This window comes from Coenobita brevimanus, chromosome 35, assembly GCF_032717465.1.
Source record: "Coenobita brevimanus isolate Jiangsu-jjx chromosome 35, ASM3271746v2, whole genome shotgun sequence".
NCBI lineage: Eukaryota > Metazoa > Arthropoda > Malacostraca > Decapoda > Coenobitidae > Coenobita > Coenobita brevimanus.
Genome location: NC_136988.1, coordinates 507577 through 533623, shown reverse-complemented (window position 1 = coordinate 533623; position 26047 = coordinate 507577). Strand labels below are relative to the sequence as shown.

Genomic DNA, 26047 nt, shown 5'->3' with positions numbered 1-26047 from the left:
ATCCTCATCATCATCCGGACCTCCTTTCCCACCACAAGGCAGGGTGAGGAGTAGCAATGTCCATAATAATAATAATAATAATAATAATAATAATAATCCATAAGCACAAATATATACAGCACAAATGCTTCATCCATCCTTTGATTAGTCATCACAAAAATTAGGCAAGAAAAAAAAAAATAATAATAATAATAATAAAAAAATAATAAGTAATAAAAAAAGCATAAGCAAGAAAAAATATGGCAGAAATCTATCATCTATCTTCTGATTTGTTATTATAAAAATCAAGCGGTAAATAATAATAATAATAATAATGAAATCTATATGCAAGAATACACATGACACAAATGCTTCATCCATCCTCTGATTAAAGTCAATTTCAACCACAAAATCCAATCCAAAAATCCAGCAATTGGATTCAAAACACAAACACAGGACCATGCAGAAATCCAGAGTTATGCAGAGTCAACCACTTCAATCCAATAAACCACTTTTTCATATTTTGCTAAATACAATTTTAGTCAACACAGGAGAGCTCAGTACTAGAGAAGGGGGTCTGGAAGCCTGCAGAAACCCCATCCATCACGAAGCCTCCCATACGTTAAATAAAACTGGGCACAGCAAGAATAAAACTGAACATTCATCATTGTACTGAAGTGGTTAGTGTGTCTGTGAAGGATACTAATGTGCAAAGAAGTGAGAGAGTGATAAAAAAAAAATGCTCCTCACAATTATCAATATATGTACACGACAGAGGTGCCCCTTCGTCAGAAAAACAAAAACAAACTTCAAATCTCACAAATTATTATAACTGTGGACAAGTCACCAAGTTCTGATGATAATTTTTGAAGCAAATGTTGATTATGGAACATGTTTAGCCTTTCAGATCACTGTGCACTACACTCTGAAATATGGGATGCAGGCTAAACATATTACACTCAAACATCCCCCAAAATAACTATCAAATATCAGGAACTTGCTTAGAACTGGGTGTCCTCCGTTTTAATAATACTGTAATCTAACTACTACCTCCTCTAAATGTAAAATGTCAAGCTGAAAACAAAGGGTGATAGACAGATATACAGACTTCATAACCTGAGCAACTAGTCACGATAATGGACTCGAGTGCAGCCAAAATCTTCGTTCACATGCAGGTCTCATATCCTATAAAAATATTTCCCAGTGAGCTATGCAAAAACAAATAATGATAATAATAATAATCATCAAAATAATCCTACAGCACAAAAAACAGAATCCATGCCATACCAGTGAGACAATGAAAAACTCAAGTTGCAGAAGGGAACCCCCTCAAATGCCAAAAGTCTGCTGTATCAAGACAAAAGAATTAAGAATCGTCATCGTCATCATCGCCATCCCAACCTCTCTTCCCAGCTAGGAATGAAGTGAGGTAGGATCTATAAATGAAAGGAGAAAGTACGAGACAGAGAGAGGGAGAACTATCAAAAGCTCTCCTTTCATTTTATCCCTGCTCTCTGGACCCTACCTCACCCCATCCTTAGGTGGGAAAAGATCGGGGTGACGTGAATGATTAAATAAATAAAGAATGATGAAATGGAAATACTGCAGTGTCAGAAAGGTGGAAAATCCTCGCCTTTGTCAACACAGACACAGTGAACAGGATCTCCCTCTGTGGAATTTTTTGTGTGTGAGATAAACTGGTTGGGTACTGAGATAGACTGTGTGGTCTGGTGCAGGAGTGAGTATTAACATGCAGGTAAATCCTAGAAAGTCTGCCAAATCCTCCTCATCACCATCATCATCATCTGCCAAATCCTGCTCCTCCTTATGATCATCATCTGCCAAATCCTCCTCCTCCTCATCATCATCATCATCAATCATCTTTATCAGCATCATCTTTGCTATCTATGTCAGGCAGCAAAGAGGAACAGGAGCACATGCCCTGAAGTGTTTAGCCAGTGTGCTCATCTCTGCCACTCAGGCCTTTGAAGTTGTGGTGGGGTGGTGCTCTACTATTTCTGGGATACAAGGCCACTGCACCATCCAAGTTACCACAGTTACCTTCCCTAGGTGTTCCCTGAGGAGTGGAGGGGAATATAGCCAAGCATTCCGGCCAAATTAAAACAATACAGCGTAACAAACCAAATATTCTGGGCTACATAATCAAACTTTTCTTTTTTCCAATGCAGGAAGCCCACAAAGACTGTTCCCTCCAAGAAAATATAAAAACATAATTAGAGAGCCAAATTCAAGATCCATTCATTCATATCAATTTGGCAGACCAAAGAGGATTCATAAAATGTGTCTTGTAGCAAAAAGCACAGCATGCATTAGCAACACATAATACATAAAACAACAGTTGTATAAGGGTGTATATCCCAACTTGACTCCCATTACTACCAAGACAACACTATGGCTGGGAGACACACAAGACAAAGGGTACACACCAGACATCACATTATCACAAAGACACAAACAGTTATAAACATCTGTACGACACCAGTAACTGTCAGGCAGGAAGCGATATTCATCTGCCGATAAGACCTACCCTAATGAATACAACAAGTCAGACACATGTCACTCAGCTAAAAACCATGCAACTACTGTCAATTCTAAAAAGTAATACTGTATTCCTACTACCTTGATTAAGACAGTCATGCACCGCTAAGAAATATGATATATGAAGATGAAGATCATGAGCAATCTTGAATGATAGACATTTGAATTTATTAAACCCTATAACAGTATAAAATAAATAGCTTGCCTGTATCACAAATATATAACACTGAATACTGACATACAAAATATATGTATGACAATGGATGGGGAACAATGTATTAACAATTATGTTTATATCTCTTTACCCAGACAGCCATTATCTTGTACACTACATTCTCTCACATATTAAATGGAAACTAACTGAAGACAATCCCATGCATTATATATATATATATATATATATATATATATATATATATATATATATATATATACACACACACACACACACAAACAGTAATTCTTTCTGCTAATAACTTAATAACATATTGAGAAGATTAAGGAAAAACATAAAATAAAACAGAATTTAATCATTACTTACCCAGAATAAAGTAAATAACATTTCATTCAATAAACTGGCAAATGACAGCTGAATGATCTTTAGATTCAGCAACTGATAACATAATACAGTTGTAAATCTTTTTACCAGTACAGTGCTGAGTACACCCATAACCTGAGTGTCCATTTACTGAAGGATTTACTAAGTATCAGTAAGTCCCTTTCCTTCAACCCACAGAACCTCCACAATTACATCTAGTAATCTGGATGTTATGGCTTTTGTGATGCAATAATACTATGGGGGCTTTAAGGCTAAATGGTTTAGTGATGGAGGGTGTGGTTAACAATTAAACCATGACAAAGAGGACGTAAGGAAGTGAGTCTAGTAGCGTAATACCATGACGACTGGAAAGCACTGATGATCAAGGTGGGGAGTCTAAATGTCACGTTACGTATATTCAAGGGTGACAGTGTTGGTGCTGACTCTGATTGCTTCAAAGTTGCACTCTGCCCACAGGGAGCAAATGGAGAGTTAATGACTGACTGGGAGATGGCACCCAGGCCTGGTTAAGGAGAGTGTGGAAGGTTACAGATAAAGCCGTGGGAAGGGGGAGGGGGATATAGATGACTGAACGCGGTGTGATATGACAGGAGATCAACGCGATGGTGGAGGTTATGACAACATGGAGGTGATTTGTTTGCGGGCACCCCCACCAGGATTAAGACATCTGGCAATACACAAAGATAAAGGATGATGGCTAGAACTTATGTCTGGTAAGGCAAATTTCTCAGGAAGAGGAGGAAGTTCATCTGGTCATGTAACTATTTAATAATCTTTGTTCTTTTATAATGTCTATGGTGTGATTTTTTCTTAGCTTACCAAAATGCCGGGAATCTTCTTGTCTCTCTTTCTGTGGCACGCAGCAAGTACTGTGGTTGTAAGGATCAATCTCATGCTGAAGTAATGATTCAAGTGACCCTCATGTTTATATTTCCTGACTGCAAGTACTGTATCTTTGGTCCACAGTGATGGTGATCTACACACGAGGTTCTTGTATGGCTGTTATCATTCTTAAGGCGTGGTTGTGTGTGCTTTGGAGGTGAACAGGTTATATATGTACGCATCTTTACGTGATGCAACAGATATACTATTTTAAGCGCGATTAGTGTAATGTACTGTTGCTGCTAAGGAACCCGTCCATCAGGCTGAGAAGACCTGTTAACTGGAAGCAAGTATGTCCTGCTGGTCCGTCCTATGCAGTTAACCAATGCTGCCTTGCTGCTATAAAATCTGAAGCTGGCTGTCTATGGTTACTAAATGGTCTAGCTATCTATTGCCAGACGCCTTAATCCCATAAGGGATGGCAACAAACAAACCACCTCCATGTCACTCTGTCCCCTGCCATTTTCCTGCCCTCTGTCCAGCTCACACCTTCCTCTCACATATACCTCTCCACTCCATCCCTCCTCTCATCCTCAGCCTCCCCCTTTCTCTTCCCCCCTCAACCTGACTCACATACACTCTCCTCATTAGTCTCTCACTCTCCATCCTCTACTGTAATGACAAAATGAAGGAGCTTACTGTCTGTGTGTGCATATAGCAACAAATTCATATATTGTTTACCCCTTCCCCCTGAGCAACATGTGCAAACTTCACTTCCACAAATTACTAACCTAAACATATGTTAATAATGTTTCTATTAACATTACTACACAGGTAAGCAACACACACACACACACACACACACACACACACACACAAATATACACACAATTATGGCACACGCACACACACACACACACACACATTCAACATGGCTGGGAGAGACAGTACCTTTTCAACACAGTACACTTTAAGGTCAATCATATAATATCACAACGGCAAGTTCACACATGGGCAGTTTGATGTACTAACTGCTTATGTACTACCAAGCATTACACAGGCTCTGTACTCATTATGACTGGGGGTTGTACTCTCGGAGATTTTGGTGGCTCTGTAACACCTTTGCGGTAGTGATTTATTCTGCATTTTACACCACACCACTTTTCCCGTGTTAAGTGATCCAACATAGGACAATATTATAACAAAACATTTAACACACATGAGAATGTTATGGTATAATAAGCAAATAAATCACTAAGGAACATGTGCTAAGAATCCTCCCATACCACCTTGAATACAAAATTGGAATATAATGTGGGAGACTTTTGAGAATGGACTAAGCCCCTTCAATGCATGGTTATTATTACAAACCCCAACAATCTTCTATCTATCTACTGCCAGATGCCTTAATCCCATACGGGGTGGCCACAAACAAATCACCTCCACGTTGCCCTGTCCTCTGCCATTTCACTACCCTCCCTCCAGCTCACACACCCCTCTCTCACATACCTCTCCACTCCATCCCTCCACCTCATTCTCGGTGTCTCCTCAATTTTATTAACTTTATTTAGTCCCTCATGAAATAAAGGAGGTTAGAAGCAGCTGATTTTAGCCTCTGTACTACAAGAGGTATTTTCTGTTGTTTTAGCCGAATAAAAACTATGCGAGGCCAACCTGATGAATTTTAAAATGCTCCTTGCTTTCAGAACGTTATCGCACACCAACCATGGGTGGGAAAAAGACGTGGAATGATGATGATAATAATAATAATAATAATAATAATGATGATGATGATGTTGATGATGATGATGATGTTGATGATGATGATGATGGTGATGATGATAATGATGATGATGATAATAATAATAATAATGATGATGATGATGATGATGATGATAATAATAATAATGATGATAATAATAATAATAGTAATGAGGATGATGAGGATGATTATGACCAATGTATTGAGGGGGTTCAGTGTAGCCTCTTTCTTACAGTTCCCTATGTGTCAGCAAGTGGGTTGGTGAAGGGTTAGTGCCCCTCCCCATAAAACAACTAACTCAAAGGCAGTCACCCCTAACGGGACTATGGCATCTGGCTGTAGATAGATTAATTGATAAACAAATTAGTGCTTAAATGAATGAAAACAACAAAGATAAACAAATATAGTGCTTAAATGAATAATAAAAACCACGAAATGAAGAACACACTCCTCACTCATCTTCAAACGTCACCCAATTACACCCAGACAGTCAGATCAAAGATGGGAATTATCGGAGAACGAATGCACTGCTTCTGTATCCGTCACTATGAATTTAAACACTACCACACACACACTTTAAAACTCTTCCTCTGCTACTTTATGTGGTTAGGAAGCATGCAAAGCCGAGCAGGGTATGTCTGAGGAGCTATGTACCTTCCTGAGAATGGACAGAATGTGAATAGGGAAAAGTGCAGATTCTATGTCACTAAGTTGCATAATAATGGTAATCCGTTTTCCTTAATATATTACTGAGACAGAAGGTTATGTTGTGAAGGGATGGGAGGGAGGGAGAGAGAGAGAGAGGGAGAGAGAGAGAGAGAGAGAGAAATAATAAATGTAACTCAAAAACTATTACCACCTGTGAGAGAGAGAGAGAGAGAGAGAGAGAGAGAGAGAGAGAGAGAGAGAGAGAGAGAGAGAGAAATGTAACTCAAAAAAATTATTACCACCTGTGCAAGTCAAAATACCCTTCCTTGATACACATTTATATGCTAAGAATTTTCCTTGTTGTCCACTAATTCTCAGCTGGTTCTGCTATCCACAAATTCTCAGCTGGTTATGTTATCCACAAATTCTCAGCTGGTTCTGCTATCCACAAATTCTCAGCTGGTTATGTTATCCACAAATTCTCAGCTGGTTATGTTATCCACAAATTCTCAGCTGGTTCTGCTATCCACAAATTCTCAGCTGGTTATGTTATCCACAAATTCTCAGCTGGTTATGTTATCCACAAATTCTCAGCTGGTTATGGTATCCACAAATTCTCAGCTGGTTATGTTATCCACTAATTCCCAACTGGCTGATCTGTTTTTTTTTTTTTTAACTTTTTTGCAAAGCTTATTGGCCTTAACTCCATTCAATGTCTGATTCATCCGGTTTTAAATTTATGAAACTTCGCTGTTATCATGAATAACCTGAGCATCAAAAGCTTCTATCCTAATAAATAAATAAATAATAATAATAATAATAATAATAACAATAAAACAAAAACCCCACAAAAACAACCAGACCATCAAAAGCTTCTGCCCTAAAAAAAAATAATAATAATAATAAAAAAAATAAATAAAAACCCAAAAAATAAAAAAATAATACAATACATAAAAAAAACTCACTATCACCCAACTACAATGACATCCTGACAACCATCCCATGTTGATATTTATGAAGTTTGAGTTTTAAAAGTTATCCCCGTTTTCTTTAACACGCCACATCATGAAAATATGCGAAACAAAACAATCATGAGGAAAACAAAACAATCATGAGGAAAACAAAACAATCATGACGAAAACGAAACAATGAAAATCAAAACAAAAACAATCATAAGTGAAACAAAATAATCTAAAGCGAAATGAAACAAACGCGAAATGAAACAATCAAACGTGAAACGAAACAAACGCGAAACGAAACAATAAAAATCAAAACAAAACAATGAAAAGCAAAAAGAAACAATGAAAAGCGAAACGAAACAATCAAAACAAAACAATCGAAAGCGAAACAAAACAAACACAAAACAAAGCAATCAAAAGCAAAACGAAACAATCAAATGCGAAAACAATGAAACGTGAAACGAAACAATCAAAAGCGAAACGAAACAATCAAAAGAGAAACGAAACATAAGCGAAACAAAATAATCATAAGCGAAACAAAACAATCATAAGCAAATCAAAACAATCATAAGCGAAACAAAACAATCATAAGCGAAACGAAACAATCATAAGCGAAACGAAACAATCATAAGCGAAACAAAGCAATCATAAGCGAAACGAAACAATCAAAAGCGAAACAAAACAAAAGCAAATCAGAACAATCATAAGCGAAACGATACAACCAGAATCATTACTTGTGTGTACAGTTGCCCCCAAAAGTGATGGCTGGGTTTCAGAATGCTTCACACTTATCAAAAACATCTGAACACCCCATCATCACCTTTGGGGGCAACTGTACCACAAAGAAAGCAGTGAAAACCAAGTGAATGACGACAGAAACCCGCGAAAACCAACCAAAGGAGGACATATACCGGTGAAAAACAACTGAACAAAGATAAAAACCAGTGAAAAACAACTGAACAAGGACAAAAACCAGTGAAAAACAACTGAACAAGGACAAAAAAAACTATTAACTCTTACACAGGATTATTACCCAACATTTTAGCCACGTTCCAATAATCAGCGTGGGAAAATAAACAGCTCTTTGAAACACCATCCTTTCGTGTGATGATGTAACATTTTCCACTAAAGTAAATCATCACGGGACACTTGCTCAGAAAATTGGCCAAATAAAAATAAGATGGAAATTTTAAAGAGCTAAAATAAAAAAAAATAAAAAGGTTAAGAAGGAAGGTAACCTGTTCTGAAAGAGAGGGGGGAGGGGAAAAAAATGAGGAGAATGATCATCTGTGGTGAAACACAAAATTCTAATGAATAAAAATATCTGTGGAGAAGGATAATGTACTGGGATATTTTGAGAGAGAGAGAGAGAAAGAGAGAGAGAGAGGGAGAGACAGAGAGAGAGAAGGAAGGCAGCGGGGGATGAAGTGAGGACTGTCAGCGTGGGTCAATCATACCTATGTAACTGGAGACCAGATTTCGGAATTTGCGATGGCCTCCTTTGATTTCCGGCAGATCCACTAGAGACCCAACCACCCAACCAAGCAACCAACGCAGGGAAGCAGAACAGAGAACAAGGTGGAACAAGTGCATGTTAGTCTAACCTCTCGAACCCAGGTCAGGCCCTTTTGAGTTTAGTCCTGCCGATTCTGCATGACCTCATTCAACCTCAGACAGATGTCTCGAACTGGAGGGGTTCATTTAAGTTCTATCTAACCCCCTCCAGTTCAAAACATCTCTCCTTGGTGGAATAATATCAAGAAATGGCAAGAGTAACATAAAAAAGGGCATCCCTGGGCTCAGCAGGTTAATGGAGTTGGGAGCACACCAGGGGCAGGTCAGGTGACCCTTTCCCCTGGTGTCTGGTGTTTATCTGTTGGCCTTGTGGGGTAATAGTCCTTATACTCTACCACAAGCACTTCACCACACTACAAGGCATATAGGCTCTAATAAGCAGACTCCCACATATATAATGACTGTGTTGTAAGAGTGTACAGTATTAGTATTGGCTACAGATCAGAGCCGGTCAGATAAAATGGTAACTTTTTACCTTAGTTTACCAGGGAACAAGCAATTATGCATCTACATATTAGGCAGCCTAAGTATTTGAAATAGTCTTGAAATTCCATAAACATTGTGATCTGTGTTGTAAGGAGTGTACTGATCTCTGCTTTTAACTACAGATCGGTTTGTCAGATAAAATAGTAACATTTTATCCGAGCTTGTCGGTTAATCAGACTATATACTGAATATATGACTTAGTGAATTTATACTTGAACTAAGCACATAATGGACACTGAATTTCACACATGATCTTATTGTGCTATATAAATTACTGGAACACAGGAATGATAGCAGTTGTTTACACTTTGAACACAAACTAATAATTCAATGGACAATTTCACATCCAGAAAGTGACACTGAAATGTTTAATCATGCTGTATGCTAAATCAGGCCCCAAACCCAACTCTCTGTGGTTCATGTACCCTGACTGACGCTGTGCTATCCTTCACCACTCACCATCCTGGGGAAACTGTGTTCTTATGTGGTTGGCAGCAGTGATGTGGAGGTTAACAAATGTAAAAAAGGTATTCCATAAGTGATGCATCAGATCTAACCTGGCATGAAGAGGGTATAAGTGAATTACATGGGGTTTAATAGATCTGTACAAGGGAACTACTACAATACTATACTTTAGCCCAGACACACCCAAATCCTCACCAAATAAAGCACAACCAAAGCCCTTCCACCCCACAAGGACAACTCGGCCTGTTCTTACTCACGCTATTACCAGGATAAGAAAAGTGAACACTGAAGACAGACCCTGAGGGCCGGAAAAAACAAAAATAAAAGAAAGCAGTGCAAGAAAAACACCCCGTGGGGCAAAAAGTGTAAACAGCGGAGATGGTGAGGAAACTGATCGGTCTACGGGTAAAGTACCTCCGGGGCAAACATGAAAACATAATGTAAGTGTGGCATGACCAGGTGCCCGGCCCTGCCCCGCCATCCCAGCCCTCTTATGCAGGATAGGAGGCAAGGATGGGAAGGTGTGCTAAAGACTAGGAAGAGATGTTCCGTTGTTGTGGCCCCTGTTTTATCAAGACGTAAACCAGGTGGACTGCAGGCTGAACTTTTCTTCTGGGGGAGTGGGAGGGAGTTGAGGGACATTGGTATAAATGGGTAGTAGGACCTCCTGGTTGTACTGGCATCACCAGGTGAAAGCATCCCTCTGCATCACTACGGCAAGGGGAGAGTGTGCAAGTTTATATAGGATGGCAGGAGAGGGAAGGGTGTGGGATAAGGTTTAGGGTTAAGACACAGCTGGATGGGAGGGTTAGCAGCTCAGGGTGGGGGCAGGCAGAGCCTTAGGGTAATCCTTCTCATGCCACACCAGACACAAGCATGAGAAAGAAAAGGCCACAGTCAATCTATTGTACAGGACTTTGAACAGTTAAGTCTCCAGTGATAACAACAAACATCCTAAAGTGTGCAACACTGACCCCAACTAGGCTTTATTGAGGCACAGACATGCCTTCACTCTAACATTCTACTGTACCCACTCTTGAGTACTTTACTTTAAGGCTGTATTCTCCATTGACAACACACATCCAGGTTCAACAGGTGAACTGGTTAACTGTTATTAAACTACATGACATAAAACTGTTAGTTACAAATGCCATCCAGGACAAACTGGTTCTCCACTCAGTGCAGTGAACATTTAGTGTACAAATTACCAGACTGATGCTACCGTCACAGTTAATGACAAATCAGTTTAAGCAATCAAGTATTTAACTGTTTTGCAGGCTCAGCCTTTGGTTCCTTCTATTTAAAAAAAAAAAAAAAAAAAAAAAAAAAAAAACGCAATCGAGTATTTAACTTCTGAAGACAAATCAATTGAAGCAATTGAGTACTTAACAACGTGACGCATGACATAGTATTACGAATATAAAAAAGTACAACACTGGTACGACACCCCTTCCATTAAGGTAGTGAAGTTTGTAATGATGCTGGCAATAGCAATAACTACAAACACAATACCTTTTACTCAGGCCAAAGTCTAATTCTGACAGAAGAAGACTAAGCCAGACTAAATCACCAGACGATATACTATTTCAAAGCAATTACTGTACAAAATTCCTGCGATACAAAGACCACACGGCAAAATGAAGTTAATCTGCGTATGTGCCAGCCAGCAAATACCTGTACAAACAGCGAATGTTTCCAATAGCTCTCTAACTGCAATATAAAAAAAAAAAAGTAGGAAAAAAACTACAGTAGAAAACACAAGTAGGTATAATACTGCAAAACTGGCTTCATATCAAAAAGACTTCTGGAAAAGCAAAAGGATAATGAAAGCAAATATAAAAAAAATCTTCGAATCACATACTAATACAATAATAATAAAAATGATAATACCTTGGAATCATATAAAAATAATAATAATAATAATAATAATAATAATAAAAGCCTCAGTTGGATTCCACGTGTCGGTGTACCATTTCATCCACCAAATGCCACTGCACTGTTGTACTGTGGAAACCTGATATATGTACTACTAATACCAACTTCTATACTCAATTGGGGGTAAATGTACACACTCTCCAAATACAATATATGCTTTGGAATATTACAGTATATTATGAAAATAATAATAATAATAAAAAAAAAAAAAGGGACATTGGTCAAACACCTCTATGATACTCCCTTGGCTGAAAGAAAATGAGAACTTGGCGGGGAGACTTACGTGAGGGAATCTTCTTGAACACAGTGTGCTCCATGAACTTGAGGAAGCGCTGGGCGTAGAAGGTCGGCCGGTGAACTGAGATTGTGTCCTGTGAAACCAATGACCACTTCTGTTATATGGACGGCAATCTTGGAGCATGAGCAGGTAGGTAGGTGGGTAGGGTATGGTGGGGTAAGTATGTTGGTATGTAGGTAGGCAAGAGGTAAGTTAACCATTACTCCCAGTTCTTTATGTATGCAACAGGTCAACTCTGGAACTGTTTTTCACTATTTCCAACTCCCTGTGACCTCCAGTGTAAGTAGGTAGGTAGGTAGGTAGGTGGGCAGGTACAAAGGTAGGTAGGTAGGTTGGTAGGGGGGGAGGTAAGCTAACCGTTACTCCCGTCCTTCATGTATGGACTAGGCAGGTAGTAGGGAGGTAACAAGTCAGCTCTGGAACTGGTCTCCTCTGTATTTCCCTGTCTATGGTTATACTGACGCCTTCATCCCATACTTTCACCTGCAACTTAACACTAAAACATCTTTGGGTGTTGATTACCTCCATTTACACCTGTCTGTATGACGATAAAGGCAGTTTTGTGTATGAGTAAAGTTGTGGACTTCAAGAGAAATGAAGTCACTGAATGTACCATGAGGTTGGATGGTGAGGAAACGGAAAATGTAAATGCGTTTATGTACCTGGGTAGTGTGGTGAGTAGGAATGGAAGTTAGAGGGTGAAATGCTTGAAAAGGTACTGCATCATCATCATCATCATTATCCGGACCTCCTTTCCCACCCTACGGCAGGGTGAGGAGTAGCAACGTCCAGACAGAGTACAACAAGGGAGGAAAGGTTGCTGGTTCTTTGAAAGCAGTGATAAGGAACAGGGAAGTGAGCATGGAGAGGAAAAAAAAAATAAAGTTAGCGCACGGTAGTACTGTGATACCAACTCCAACGTATGGAAGTGAAGCTTGGATCTTGTTGGAAGGACACAAGTCAAGAGCGTGAATTGTGGAAATGAGTTATCTGAGAGCTTCATGTCCTCTCTAATAAACATAACTGTGCTATAGTCAGTTTATTTTCATCTGACAAAACAGGGCCACTTCATCAGTTTGAATATTAAGTCATGATTGTATGATATTTGATGAGCAATAATTATTAGGCAAGAATCAGTCTCCTTGGTTACTAGTGAATTTATACACCATTATGACTACACCTGGCCAACAACTGAGCTGGAAGAGATTACAGTTTTTTGTCAGGTGAAACTAAACTAAACAAACTAAATTATGGCTACAAAAGGTACTATGCATTTTTCTTCCAATACAGTGATCTAAATTTGACAGCAATCATTCAGACATGGGACCAAATATCTCTCCCTAACACCTTTTCCTAAGAGATTTATTTTGCTCATTACACTTTACTGTCCTATTCCATGTTAAATAAATCCTACAAACATTTCCATACTCTGCACCAGTAAAACGCCTTTGTCAGCGAGGGCATTAAAATCTAAAGGCATTGAAATGTTGCCTTACACCCTGAGGATGCCTAGAGAATATTGATGGCTATCTACCTACCAAGTTTCATGCCTTTACGACAAACTGTCTGGCCTGTGGCCCTCTTTTGAAGATTTACTACATGCTGCACTTGGTACATGTCACATGAATGGCCAGGGTGAGATGAAGCCTGTCAAAACAGATCTTAAAGAATTGGGCTATCATATGGTGTAAACCACGCAGTGATCGGCCCTGTGGTTGCTGAGATATAAGCTTTTCAAAAGCGTTACAGTCGGGCCGGGTCGGGCCGCTCATATGTGAGAAAATGCCACTACTCGACGACACATTCACGAGGGCTTCGCCCTCACTCACAGTAAAGGTACATTCTTATCAGTTAAGTAACACCTTCTCCTAAGCAATTTATTTTGCTTATTACACCTTACTGTCCAATTGTGTCACATAAATCCTACAAACATTGCCAAATACTGCATAAATAGTGTACAAAACTATACTAACCAATCAATAAATAAATCACTAGGGAAGAGGTGCTAGGGAGCTTCCTTACCCTGCATATACAGTGCACAAACTTACACTAGCTGGCCATAACCTTAAATAAATCAGCAAGGAAGAGGTGTTAGGGAGCCTCCTTACCCTGCATACATAGTACACAAAATTACACAAACCACCCATATATCCTTGAATAAATCACCAAGGTAGAGGTGTTAGGGAGCCTCCTTACCCAACATATCCAAAAATAAATCACTAAGGAAGAGGTGTTAGGGAGCCTCCTTACCTGTCCTATCCAAAAATAAATCACTAAGGAAAAGGTGATAGCGAGCCTCCTTACCTGGCATATCCAAAAATAAATCACTAAGGAAGAGGTGTTAGGGAGCCTCCTTATCCGTCCTATCCAAAAATAAATCACCAAGGAAGAGGTGTTAGGGATCCTCCTTACCCGAGCCTACTGGCCATGGTACTCACCCCATCGTGTATCATTGACTTAAAGGTGTGCTCCAGTTTCTTCTTTAGTCTGAAGCTCTGCAGGATATCGATGATGCCCAGGAACAGCAACAGCCGCTCCCCCTTGGCATTACGCGCAGGAATACCGCCAGGCCTGTAGGAAAAAGGAGAAAATAAAGGGAAACATTAGGGGGGCTGAGGAAAGGTAAAAGAATAATTCAGGCTTATGCAATGCTGTTGTATCAGTTATAAAGACTCCAACTTGCTTGTGTGCATCGGCCCTGGTCATTTAATGGTGGCTCTCCAAACTGTTTAATCTCTGGCAGCCACCCTATTCAGTCCCTTATCCCTGAGGTCACACTCTACGACCTCGTCTCAGGTCTTTTTTACTCTGCCTCTGGCCAGCCTACCCCCAACATTCGCATTTCTTACTTTCTGCACCCAATAATCAACACTCATCCTCTCCACATGCCCAAACCATCTCAATGTACCACTCCTCATCACAACACCAATACACGCCAGTCCCATCCTTCATCTCCACAGGCCCAAACCAACTCAATCTACCCCTCCTCATCACAACACCAATACACTCCAGTCCCATCCTTCCTCCCAACTCTTCCATCATACAAATTAGAGCCGTTATACTCACGGCACTTGGTCCTCCTCATCTATAGGGTCCGAGTCGGCCTGAATGGACTCCATGGCAGTGGAATGTGCGACCAGTTTGTGGCGGTTGATGGAGCGGGATCTGGTCAGGCCCGATCCCTCCCCTCCCTCCACCGCCGCACCAATTCCACTTGTCTCACAGTCACCCTCACCGCCTCCATTTAATCTCCTCTCCTTATCTTGCTGAAAATGAAAAACATAAAATATTCAAATAATCATAAATTATATTGATGATATTGTAAAAAAAAAAAAATAATAATAATAATAATAATAACAACATTAATCCATCCATCCATCCATCATCTAATCCTATGCTGCCCCATGAGGAGCGTAGGAGCCCGGAGCTAGGAAAGTTGGTCCTGACATTTGAGATGACAGTGACCAACCTGTATTAATACTTATGATGATGATAACAGTAATAACAGTAATCATCTTCATCAAGAACATCAATCATCATCATCATCATCAACCTCTCCCACCTAAAGATAAGTTCCATTAAAATATTAATAAGCTTAATACGGTCCAGTACTCACAGCTTTCTTTTTGGCAGCCAGGTCGAGATTGTGAATGCCCACCAGTAGAGAGTAATCCATGATCTTGAACGACGTCAGTACCTGGAAGAATATACAAGACCTGGTTAGTAATGGAGGACTGGGTCTGGTTGAGATGACGACGGCACTGCTTGCCTTCATCCATCCATCATTCAATCCTGTGTTGCCCCATCAAGAGCGTAGTGGCAAAACTACTACCTATGTACCTATCTACCTATAGCCAGATGCCATAACCCCTTGAGGGGTGGCTACTTGTCTCTGAGTTAGTTGTTTTATGGTGAGGGGCACTAATCCTCCACCAACCCACTTGCTCGTACGGCCTGGTTATATGGTTGCCATCAAGCACTGCAAATGGTTTCCTGGTTTACAAAAAATCATTAGGTTTGTCGTTCAATGTAATGCCACCTGAAAAGAGAAGAAAAGTAATAAAAAGTGACAGGAAAGATGGGAGAAATAGGAAGAGAGGAGGACAGACACAGAAAAAGAATGACAAAGGCAAGGGAAGATGTAGGCAGCACTACATCAAGTGAGTGGATGATGGTGAGAAATAGGTAGAAAGGAGGGCAGACAGAGAAAAAGAATGATAAAGGTGAGGGAAGAAGTAGGCAGCACTATATCAAGTGAGTGGATGATGGTGAGAAATAGGAGAGACAAGGGCAGATACAGATAGAGAATGATAAAGGTGAAGATAAACATTCCGGACATTTAAGGTAAGAGGATCAAATAATTTTTCCCTAAGCAGTACCATACTAAAAAGTGCAATGCCTGCATCAACCAACCGGCTTTGGTCACCTAATGGCAGTTCTCCATATTACTCAATATCTGACAGCCTCCCTATTCAGTCCCTTATCCCTGAGGTCACACTCTATGCCCTAGTCCCAGGTCTTTTTTGGTCTGCCTCCCACAACCCCATCCCCAGTGTCAAAATACACTGACTCAGGCCTTGGCAGCCTCCGTATTCAGTCCCTTATCCCTGAGGTCACACTTTATGCCCTCGTACCAGGTCTTTTTTTAGCCTGCCTCTCACAACCACATCCCCAATGTCAAAACACACTGATTCAAGCCTAAGAGTTCCATACCCTGCAGTCTCTGGCAATGGTGTTGATGAGGGCCTTGTGTGTCTCGGCCTCCAGCAGGATACCCTCAGGATGGTGCTCCATGAAGTCCAGATCCTTGAAAGTTGCTGAGTCTTTACTGCGTTCGTACTTGCTGGCCTGGGGGAGGAGGAGGCAGAGTTATAGGATGAAGAATGAGCATGAGACTTTATTGCTTTTGTATCTGCTGGCCTAGTTGATGATGCAAGAGGTAGAATGAGTTACTATGTTCATACTTGCTGGCGTGGGGGAACATGGGACAGAGTTATAGGATGGAGAATTTAGCATGTCTTTATTGCTATCATATCTGCTGGCCTAGTTGAAGATGGAAGAGGTAGAATGAGTCTTTACTGGGCTTGTATTTGCTGATGCAGTGGAGGAAGGGAGAGTGAATGAGTCTTTACTCCATATATACTTCCTGGTGTGGTTGAAGAAGGGACAGAGTTAGAATGAGTCTTTACTGCATATATACTAAATGGTCAACCTTTACTACATACTGTATATACTTAATGGTCTGTCTTTAATACATATATACTGCACTGGCTGGTGTGGTTGACCTAAAATTGAAGTGGCTAGAGAAATATTTGTACAGTACAAGCCTTACCTTTCTCTTGTAGGTGGAGCCTTTCAGATCGTATCTCTGGTGCAATTTTATGGATGACGGTAGTAAATTATTCATGACTATTAACCTAATATTCTTGGCATTACACTGGAAGAGAAGGAAGGAAATGGCATTAGGATATTACCACTCTTCAAGGTATATGGCACAATCTACCTAACATTCCAAATACCTATGTATCTACCTATCCATTGCCACATGCCTTAATCCCATATGGGGGTGGCCACAAACAAATTGCCTCCATGGTGCCCTGTCCCCTGCCATTTTGCTGCACTCCCCCCAGCCCAAACCCCCACTTGTATACTAATATACCTTTATGTAACACTGTATCTAACATTAAAAAAAATAATAACAATAATCTTTTGATCTTAGAAAAAAAAAAATAAATAAATAACATTCTTGGCATTACACTGAAAAAGAACGATGGAAAAGTCATTAGTATATTTCCATTATTCAAGGTACTGAATATGGCACATCTATCAAACGATCTCTATACAGCCAGATGCCACAAACAAACTGCCTCCATGTCACCCTGTCCCCTGCCATTAGCCTGCCCTTTCCCTGACTCACACCTCCCTCTCCCATATTTTTCTGTACCAATTACTTCAACGTTGGGTCTGTTTAGTACTTGGATGGGTGACCGCCTGGGAACACCAGATGCTGTTGGCATCCCTACGTGTCAAGTGGGGTTGGTGGAGGATTAGTGCCCCTCCCTGTAAAACAATTAACTCTAAGCCCTTGGCCACCCCGTCTGGGATACATGGCGTCTGGCAATGAATGAATGAATGAATGATGAATTACTTCACCAAGTCTAAAATGTCTCCTACTCTCCTCATGGGGCAACACTGGGTTAGATGATGAAATAGGAACTAAAATGTCCACTTCACTTATATTTTCTCCTCCACTTTCTTTCACTGTTCCAATTTCATCCCACGTTAGTTCAAATCTATGTGAAAAAGAGGGAACAACAGCACTATCCCTGAATCATAACAAGCAGTTGTTTATTACGATCTGCATCTCACCTGTACAGTCAGCCAAAAAAGTATCACACACGTTGGGCATGATGATATCCAAAATGATCATGTGGCTCATGAATTCTCAATAATATATAGCTACTACCACCTTAATACAGTATCAATATAATAACAATATGGCCTAGAAAATGTCACCAGGAAATTGCATATAGTGTCCTTAAGAGAGCACGTTTATTAGTGTGGGGAAAAAATCGTTGTTCAGTTTCCAGCAGCCATCATCTGGTGTCTCGAATTGCTTTGTGTCATATCCACTGATACTCTTTTGTCTGACTGTACGGTGCCATAAAAAATACTGTAAATATTATGCTTTTTTTTACTGGTTCATAGTCAAAGGATAAAACACAACACTTATTTCTGTGAAGAACATTTGTGAATCCTCTACTGCAGCCACACACAACAGCAGTGACATCCACTATAAGCGTGTTCAACTGAACTTCAAAATAAATAAACCCACAGAATAGTCCACCTCAGATATTTTCACCGACACAACAGTGAGTGAAGAAATTAAATCCAGTATTTAAGGCAGTCACCAGCTGAGCAAGGCCAGAGACATCCAAGTTTCCCAAGATGGCGTAACTTGAAATAATCGGACACGACTGTGGGATCAAGCACAGTAGAGAGACGTGTATACAGTAAGTCCTTGTTAGACTTTAGGGAGATCATTAAAATTATTGCAATTTTTTATAACCAGCTGTTAATCCAAACACTGCAACTTTTTCAACTGTTCATATAGTACTGCAGTGGTAGGCCAACCCTGGTCTGCCTGGCTGGGCAAACCCATCAACCACAGGCAAGCAATCACCTCTGCAGGGCTGTCTCATGCAGTGAACTGATGTAGAGGTTTGGTTCCTGGATGGATGCCACATATGGCTCTCAACCCAGTTAACAGAGGCACCACAGTAGGCTCCACATGCCCCATTATTTGGTTATATGGTTACCAGTCAGTGTTGTAGATGCCTTCCTGTGTTACAGGTAACTATTAGGCATGTCACTCACTTCTAGAGCCAACTTGGGTAGAAGCAGGCAGTACTAAATCAAGTGAGTGGATGATGGGGAAACTGACATAACAACTTTATTGGTACAGCAGTAATGGAGCTTGAATTTAACACATCAGCTTAACAGGTGGTATTGGAATGAATAGGAAATTATTTTGACTAATACCCATTAAAAGCAAAACTATACTGCATACTGTATATAAAAAATAAAGATACAGCATAGTGAGGACTTACTGTACAGCTTCTTAACCCATGGACTGCACAATTACCTTTTTTTATCCCACTCCGTGATGCGCCAAAAATGAAGAAAAAAGTATTTTGTTTGTTTAATTATAAATCTGAAGATAAACATCCAGGGCATCATCTGGTGAAAAAAAAATAATCTCTCTCCCTCCGTCTTTGCGCAGCGCCATGCATAAGTTTATATAGGGGAGCAGTGAAAAAATAAACAAATAAATATTTTGTTTTTGTTTATTATAAACTTGAAGGTAAACATCCAAGGCATCATCTGGTGAAAAGAAAAATCTTTCACTCTCTGTCTTTGTGTAGTGCCATGCATAAGTTTGGGTAGGGTGGAGTAGTTAGCGGTGACGCAGGGCCAGTACAGCCTGACCTGTGGCTCGCAACACCAAACTACCCAACCTGACCTGTGACTCGCAATCCATGGGTTAAGCACTAATATTATGTGCAAGATATAAAAAGATATCAAATATAAAGACATAACACAACTTGAAATTCATCTGCAATATCGCCAAAGTGCACACTTCACCAAGCAACGGAACAAACGATACACACAAAACTACTCAACACACTCTGACAAACCATATGTGTGTGCAAATACCCAACACCATGCAGTTACAGGGGAAAAAATGCACAGAAAGAAACACCGACAGGCTCGTAAGTGTTGTGTGTGTTTACGTGAGAATTTCCTGACACGGCCTAACCCCTTTAATCTGGTGCCACATTTTCAGATTTTCTCTCTCTCTCTCTCTCTCCCCCCTTTTTAATAGTCAGATGGTTTTATTTGGCTCAAGAGAGAGGCTTTTTCAACTGGAATGGTTAGCTACAGCCTTTACTGACCCCCTGACTCCTTTACTACAACCTCTCTCTCATAACAAATAAAGTAATCAGGAAGCAGCATAAATATATTAATAAATCCCTGGATCTGCAATGTTCGTTTCGTTTATAAAAGCTCCAATGTTCTTGAATGCGTCGGCCTTGGTCACCTAATGGTCATTTTCCACGCTGCTTCATCTCTGGCAGCCTCCCTATTCAGTCCCTTATCCCTGAGGTTTCTGCCATCTTTCCTGTCACTCTTCATTACAGATTTCTTATTGTGAAAAAGGTTTACGAAAGTTATGTAAAAAAAAAATCTACTTAGCTGAATAACGTGATCTGGAGACGAGAATAAAAACAATATCATCAGGCTGAAGGGGTTTACAGTTCCCCCCCCCTTTTTTTTTAAGCTAGGAAGAAGGAACCAAAGGCCATGAGCCCACAAACTGCTCCATCGAAGAAAAAACGAAACACAAGAGTGAGCCAAATTCAAGGTAGATACAAAGACAGGCAGTGAATGAGAAGGAATTTGTCTCAACTTTGCAACATCTGGAATTCATATTCAACAAAGGCAATTGAATTTACTACTACGAAATCCACAACCCAGATATTACTTTTGTCTATGTATCTACTGCCAGATGCCTTAATCCCACAAGGGGTGGCCATAAACAAATCACCTCCATGTTGCCCTGTCCCTTGCCATTGTGCTGCCCTCCCCCCAGCTCCCCTCCCCTCATATACTGTTCCTCTCCACTCCATCCCTCATCCCATCCTCAGTCTTCCCCCTCCCTCTCCTCCCCTCCACATGTCACTCACACACATTCTTCTCATTTGTCTCACTCTCCATCCCCCCAGCTTACATCCCCCTCTCTCAGGTCTCTCTCCAATCCATTCCTCCATCTCATCCTAAGTCTCCCCCTACTTTTCCCCCCCTCCAGCTCACTCACATACACTCTCCTTGTCAGTCTCTCACTATATTAGTACAAAACTACCACAATCACCACACCTTAAGGGTTAAAATCCAATCTACAACACCAGGAATCATGTCTTATGAGCATTTTGGTGCTGAACAAGGTTAAAGGAAGTGAAAAAGTAGGAACAATTATGGCTCAATACTCATCATCTCTCTGCATCTCTTATATGGCCATTCATTCTATAATAAATATCAGTGTGTTCAAATTCAATTAGTATTTCAGATTTTTTGGTGCGTGGAATCAAAAACTGAATCTATGGCAACACTACATGATACAGAGCACTTCTATACTGTAAAATGTATGGGAAATGTGTCCAATGGAATGTATTAAAAGTAATTTGTTTAAACTGTACAGTACTGGTGCAAGAAACCTGAATCAAAACATAACTACAATCAAGCCATTACTGTACTGGTTTGCTAGGAACACTTATATGAGCCATTCCAGCAAGTGAAGGATTGTGGCCAGTACTTTAACTAGAACTCAGACTTGTTCAATTTAATGGTCCAGTCCTACTCTGACCTTGCTCAGCCTTTTATCTACCTTGTACTGGTGGTTTGGCCGGCATTTCATGATCCCGCATAGAGTGGGGGCTGAAGGCTTTGAAGGAGAGAAAACCATCAGTCACCTAAACACACATGAACCGCAAACTTGTTACCCCTTCAACATGGTGACACGTTTTATTCCTGCTACTTTCACATCATTTTATTCAGCTATGGATTTATTATCATTATTATATACAAATATTTTTATGAGCTTTCACTATGATGCTCTGTCATCCTGAGATGTACAACTTATACTGCTTCATACCCAATGGTGAACTGCAACACAATGATTTCCCACCATTTAATGCACTCTTCTTCCTTCCAAAAAGCTGCCTCAAGAATCATTCTCCACATGACATCATGACGGAATGGTTTGGGGTAGGCCTACGGGTTGTGGTGAGCAGTACCCTGGCTGCCAAGTCAGAAGAAACTTACCCAATGGCCTTACTAATGATTAAGATTTCAATAATGGAGACTTAGATGACTGCATTAGCTTACATACATCACAAACAAACAGTAAAGCATTCTGTGGGTTAGATATACACACACGTAATGCACGGAGTAACTGCACCGCACTAACCATCCGCAAATGTACACAAAATCAGATTATTGGCTGCTAGTGAATGCAAGGTGGAAGTGAAAGATTTGTATATTTGTGTAAGGCCACTTTAAGTACGTTAATGCAAAATTATTGTACAGTATATATAATTAGTAATTATTTGTATAATCAGTATATATATAATTAGCAGTATATATATAATCAGTAAACAGAGTACAAATTTCCCCCTCCATATCGCTTGCCAATCATGGGTGTGCATTATATGGCAGGAAACACAATATATCACTGAGTCAGGCACTAAGTGAATTATTGAGTTGTGTTCTGGCACAAACAGGTTACTTAGGATTTGAAATGCATCATGCAGGGGCAACCAAACAATTTTTCTGGCACTTCCTACTCACCTAACCCCCCTACTCAAATGTTGTATATATAAAGAATACCTACATACATACTAATACCTACATACATACATCATCTAAACCTGTGGTGCCCCATGAGAAGCGTTGGAGCCCAGGGCTACGCAAGATGGTCCTGACATTTAAGATGAGTGACCAGCCTCACTTATCCCTGAGTGGCATTACGTGAGCAATAAACCCAAACCACCTCTTGACAGCTCCCTAACAATAAGAATCTAAAACACTTTCCCGTGACTATATTAAGACAGACACTGACCTAAAAACTGGCATACGGGTACCAACACTTTAAAATATGTTTTTAAAATATTCTCTTACACTAGACCAAAAACTGTTTGTGATGAAGACCCCCTCTTGCTTTTTTCCAAATAAAAATCCTGGAATTTAAGTGTATGATGTTTGACTTTACACGGCCATGCTTCAAAATGCTCACATCCATATCATGAAAGTCAAACTGATATTTCTACCTAATTATCTATCTATGGCAAGATGTCTCAATCCCATACAGGATGGCCACAAACAAATCACCTCCATGTTGCCCTGTCCCTTACCATTGTGCCTCCCTCCCCCCAGCTCACAAACCCCCTCTCAAATACCTTTCCACTCCATTCCTCCATCTCATCCTCAGTCTCCCCCTCCTGCTCCTCCCCTCCCCCTCACTCACATACACTCTGCTCATTAGTCTCTTTCTCTCCTTCCCCTCTGCCCACACACCCCTTCCTCATATACCTCTTCACTCCATCCCTCCATCTTATCCTTGGTCTCTTCCTCCCTATCCCCCCCTCCAGCTCACTCACACTCTCCTTGTTAATCTCTCTCCACCCTCTCCACCTGGCCAAATCAGAAGAATAAAAATATTTACTGGATTTAAGGGGTTAAGAAGGGCTTGTGATTCACTTAACACCTTTAATTCGCTGACTGATTCTTTCCTGCAACTACTACACTATTTCAGTCAGTTTACAGAAGCCCTTATAAAATCTATCTATCTATCTATTGCCAGACACCTCAATCCCATAAGGGGTGGCCACAAGCAAATCGCCTCCATGTCCCGCTGTCCAATGCCAATTCCCTGCCTTGCTCCCAGCTCACACCCCCCTCTCTCATAGTAGGGTTCGAGTAATTGTAATTGTAATTTAACTGAAATTTAATTAATTACAGAAATATAGCAACTATAATTATTACCATAAATGAAAATATAATTGAAGTAATTGTAATTGTAATTAATTACCAAATCGATAAGGTAATTGTAACAATTGTAATTAAGCAAGGGGAGGAGAGTGGTACTGGTAAGGTAACCCTGCACCAAGCCGTCATTATGGGATTAAGATGCCACGGGATTAACCCACCTACGCCACGTTATGATAGTTCTACTGACTCTGTCCTAAACACCTGTTCTCTCATGGGACCTGACCCAGCTCCTTGGCCCCCATCGATCGAAAATGCCGAGGCCCAGGATCTTGAGGTGGAAGAGGGGTATGGTTCCGAGCCCTTGCTCCTCCCTAATCCCTAGATTTTTCTGGACACCGATACCAACACCACAAGAGAACTAATCCTACTCAGGATGCTTGGGAGAGGCTAGACTGAATAAAAAGGTGCAGAGAGAGAAGGCTTGACACACTCGTTCACACTCCCTCCTAGACACACATTCCTCATGGCTCACACACACACACACTCTCTCCATCAGTGAACTATGCTAACAGAGACTGGGAACTGAAGTCTTGTGTCCTTGATTGTGATAACTCAGATGGCCGACACACAGCACTTAACACTGCATCTGCCTCTGAGGAAACTGTCAATCAGTTCAGTCTTCAAGGGAAAGTAAAGCACGTTGCAGCTGATAATGCATCTTAATGGTGAATGCATTTGACATTTCCTTGCCAAGTTTCTACATAGATCAGGAAGAAGAGGGGGCTGGAAATTCATGTGACCCAGACATCACTGATGAGGATATTTGCTTAGATGTTCTGACTTACCTTCCTCAAACAACACGAAGCTTTGCACAAACTCAGCAACTGTGAGTGAGATATGAGTTTACTCATCCAAACGTAAAAAATTAACTACTCTCATCAATGCTTCAACTCAGTGAGGAAATCAACAGCAGCTGCTCCGTACCTTCAATCTAAAGGGATTGTTCTCCAGACACAAAAGTGACAAGATAGAATTCAGAGCTGAAAATGTGAAATCTATACTCAAGAACCTTGTAGAGGTGTATAAAGCAATTGATCTTCTGCCCCAGAGAGAGAGCAGAGGAGTAAGGAAATCATGCTAGTGGAGATTTCTGCCTTAAAAGAAGTTGTGATGTCCTCGAACCTTTTCACGTGGCCTTGGAAGTTGTGGAGGGACAGAAGAAGATGACCATAATTGCTACTGGACCAGTGATTCAGGGACTTAAACACTCACTGCAGAATCTAATTCATAGTACCAAATTACAATATTGTGAACAACTGGCAAAAGTGCTATTGGACTCTGTGAAGAAAAGATTGGATGCATACTTGGAAATGAGAGATGTTCAAGTGGTGGCTTTTTTGGATCCTAGGTTCAAACTGTATTGGCTTCACTACAAGAGCAGAAGGACAAAGTGCTGGCATATGTTAAAGAAATGCTTGAAGAATTGGAGGTGGTTCACGAGGGGTCAACAATGGATAAAGAGTGTGACATGGATGATCTAGCAGAAAGATTACCGGAATCAAAAAGATCCAGACTGTTCTCTTTTATACCAAAATGTTCATCAATGCTCCAAAATCAACAGGGATCAGATGGAAGCACAGTGTCAGTGAGGCTTTTGTTGAAGCAATATGTAGTCGAAGGAACTCTGTCATTTTCCAGTGATCTTCCCATTCAATTTTATTAGTTAAGTGCAACTGTGAATAGTTTGAAAAATTGCAGGTTCTTTAGTTACTGTCTGCAACTTGTACAAAAATGATATCCTGATTTTTGTTTTCAAATTAGTTTGTGCCAATAACGGACAACCTTACTATGCCATATTTGTATTTTTCTTAACCAAAACAATATTTTTTTTTTTTCCCAAATTCGGGAATTTGCAATTGTAATTATAACTGAATTTGTTTTGCAGTAATTGT

General features: G+C 40.3%; 1 protein-coding gene across 1 annotated transcript in view; it reads right to left on the bottom strand.

Moving 5' to 3' along the window:
• The window catches only part of PIP5K59B (Phosphatidylinositol 4-phosphate 5-kinase 59B), a 198714-nt gene that overhangs the window by 105350 nt on the left and 67317 nt on the right, over positions 1–26047 (bottom strand). The window contains exons 8-14 of the mRNA XM_080269673.1: positions 17380–17484; positions 16761–16895; positions 15664–15744; positions 15114–15313; positions 14486–14618; positions 12033–12120; positions 8746–8808 (exon numbers count right to left, since the gene is read on the bottom strand). Of these exons, the coding sequence (XP_080125799.1) occupies positions 8746–8808; positions 12033–12120; positions 14486–14618; positions 15114–15313; positions 15664–15744; positions 16761–16895; positions 17380–17484 (805 nt within the window). The remainder of the gene's footprint in view (positions 1–8745; positions 8809–12032; positions 12121–14485; positions 14619–15113; positions 15314–15663; positions 15745–16760; positions 16896–17379; positions 17485–26047) is intronic.